The sequence below is a fragment of the Otolemur garnettii genome, unplaced genomic scaffold, assembly GCF_000181295.1.
Source record: "Otolemur garnettii isolate 467f Iridium unplaced genomic scaffold, OtoGar3 scaffold00130, whole genome shotgun sequence".
In the NCBI taxonomy this organism is placed as follows: Eukaryota; Metazoa; Chordata; class Mammalia; order Primates; family Galagidae; genus Otolemur; species Otolemur garnettii.
The window spans coordinates 2009863-2011451 of record NW_003852525.1 but is presented as its reverse complement, the minus strand read 5'-3'; the positions used below and the strand labels follow the sequence as shown (position 1 = coordinate 2011451).

General features: G+C 37.3%; 1 protein-coding gene across 1 annotated transcript in view; it reads left to right on the top strand.

Moving 5' to 3' along the window:
- ADGRL3 (adhesion G protein-coupled receptor L3) overlaps window positions 1-1589 on the top strand; it is a 372824-nt gene that overhangs the window by 334061 nt on the left and 37174 nt on the right. The window contains exon 19 of the mRNA XM_023518203.1: window positions 1204-1230. Within this exon, the coding sequence (XP_023373971.1) occupies window positions 1204-1230 (27 nt within the window). The remainder of the gene's footprint in view (window positions 1-1203; window positions 1231-1589) is intronic.

The following is a 1589-nucleotide window of genomic DNA, read 5'->3' as shown; positions in this document are numbered from 1 at the left end:
CACCCTCCCCCCTCCCCTCTGCCATTTTATTCTTTGGGTGAAAAACTTTGTATTTCAAACGTTGACTTTAAATGGTTTAATAAATATATCATAATATGTAATATATAATAAATATATAATAGTTATTGAACACCTTATGTATTAGGCACTGTTCTGAGCATTCTGTATATAACAAGTCCTTTTATTGTGACTAGAAACTTACGTTGTAATTATTGCTATTTCGTGGGTATGTAAACTGACCCAACCACACATGAATTAATTTTTGCCTGAGATAAAATATGTGGTAGGAAGCGGGTGACCCAGGAAAACTGGCTTCAGATACCATTCTTGACTATTCCTCCATTCTGGAGAGTGAGTTTTTATCAGTAGGTCTCTTTATGAAGAATGGATCACACTTGGGACCTTTCTATGAGCCTTTCACACATAACACAGGCCTTTCCATCACCCTTCCTTTTTGTTCTGCCACAATTCTCTGAGCAGAAATTGTTTGTAAAAATATGATTCAAAGTGTTGAATCCTAGCTAAGCTTTACTAATTGGATACTGGGGTCTTATTTTATCAAAATGATACTTAAATAAATCAGTAAATATAAGTGACTAAGCAGATGCTATGTATTTTCTCAGATTATTCAAAAGATTTTTCTTTTTTTTTCCTCACTACACTAACAGAAGCAGTTTTAAAATAGTCAACATTGGTTATTTTTAAAGAGTTGTAATATTAAGATTTCACTCAGGTCAGTCCTCTGCAAGTTACAATTACTTAGACACATACTGTCCATAATTAAATAATCTTACCTCTCAGATTACAGAATAAGGATTTAGATGCCGTGAAATCTGTCATTTTAAGCATGCCCCCAAGCCTTTTCCAGATTGCTCCTAAAATTTCTCATTCTCTAGAGAAATGTGATCTCTGTGAAATACATGTCGCTGTCAAATCATAAGGAATATGAGGACAGGATGGAAAAATGGAACTTTTGAGTCTCCTAAGGGATATTGCAATATCGCAAAATTGGTTTTATTCCTTGTTATTTAAGTTCTCATGGTCATTTTTGGGTTTACTTTCTGGATATAAAGGGGTACGACTCCTTTCAGGGAGGTGGGAGACAGAGGCCTTTGGGAACCAGGAGAATATTTTTCCTATGAAATTCTTTGTCCTAAAATGCTAATGTTGGTGTTCTTGTCTTTGTGTCTACGCACTCTTTAGCTATGAGGATAACAGACCCTTCATCAAGTAAGAATGACCTGAATGGCTGATAAATTCCATTTATCAGTGTGGCCCCATGAACCAGCTGTCAGATCAGTACTGAGAAATCATTAGAGCCTCTTGTCATTCACATTGAGATAGAAGAGCAAACTGCCTAGAAAAAAATAGCTTGGCACTCAGCCCACCTGCAGAATAAATACTGCGGTGTGTGGCCCAAACAATCCCGCTGCACCCTGTTAATTGGACACAACCTGAACTCAGTGCCACATTCAGTAGCAATTCCCTGTGGTACAGACTTGTTCTGCTTCTCAGTTTTCTCCTTTCAATGTGACATGTTCCTCTGTGCCACCTACGTCCCCATCTCTGTTGTTCGTTTGGGCATCATT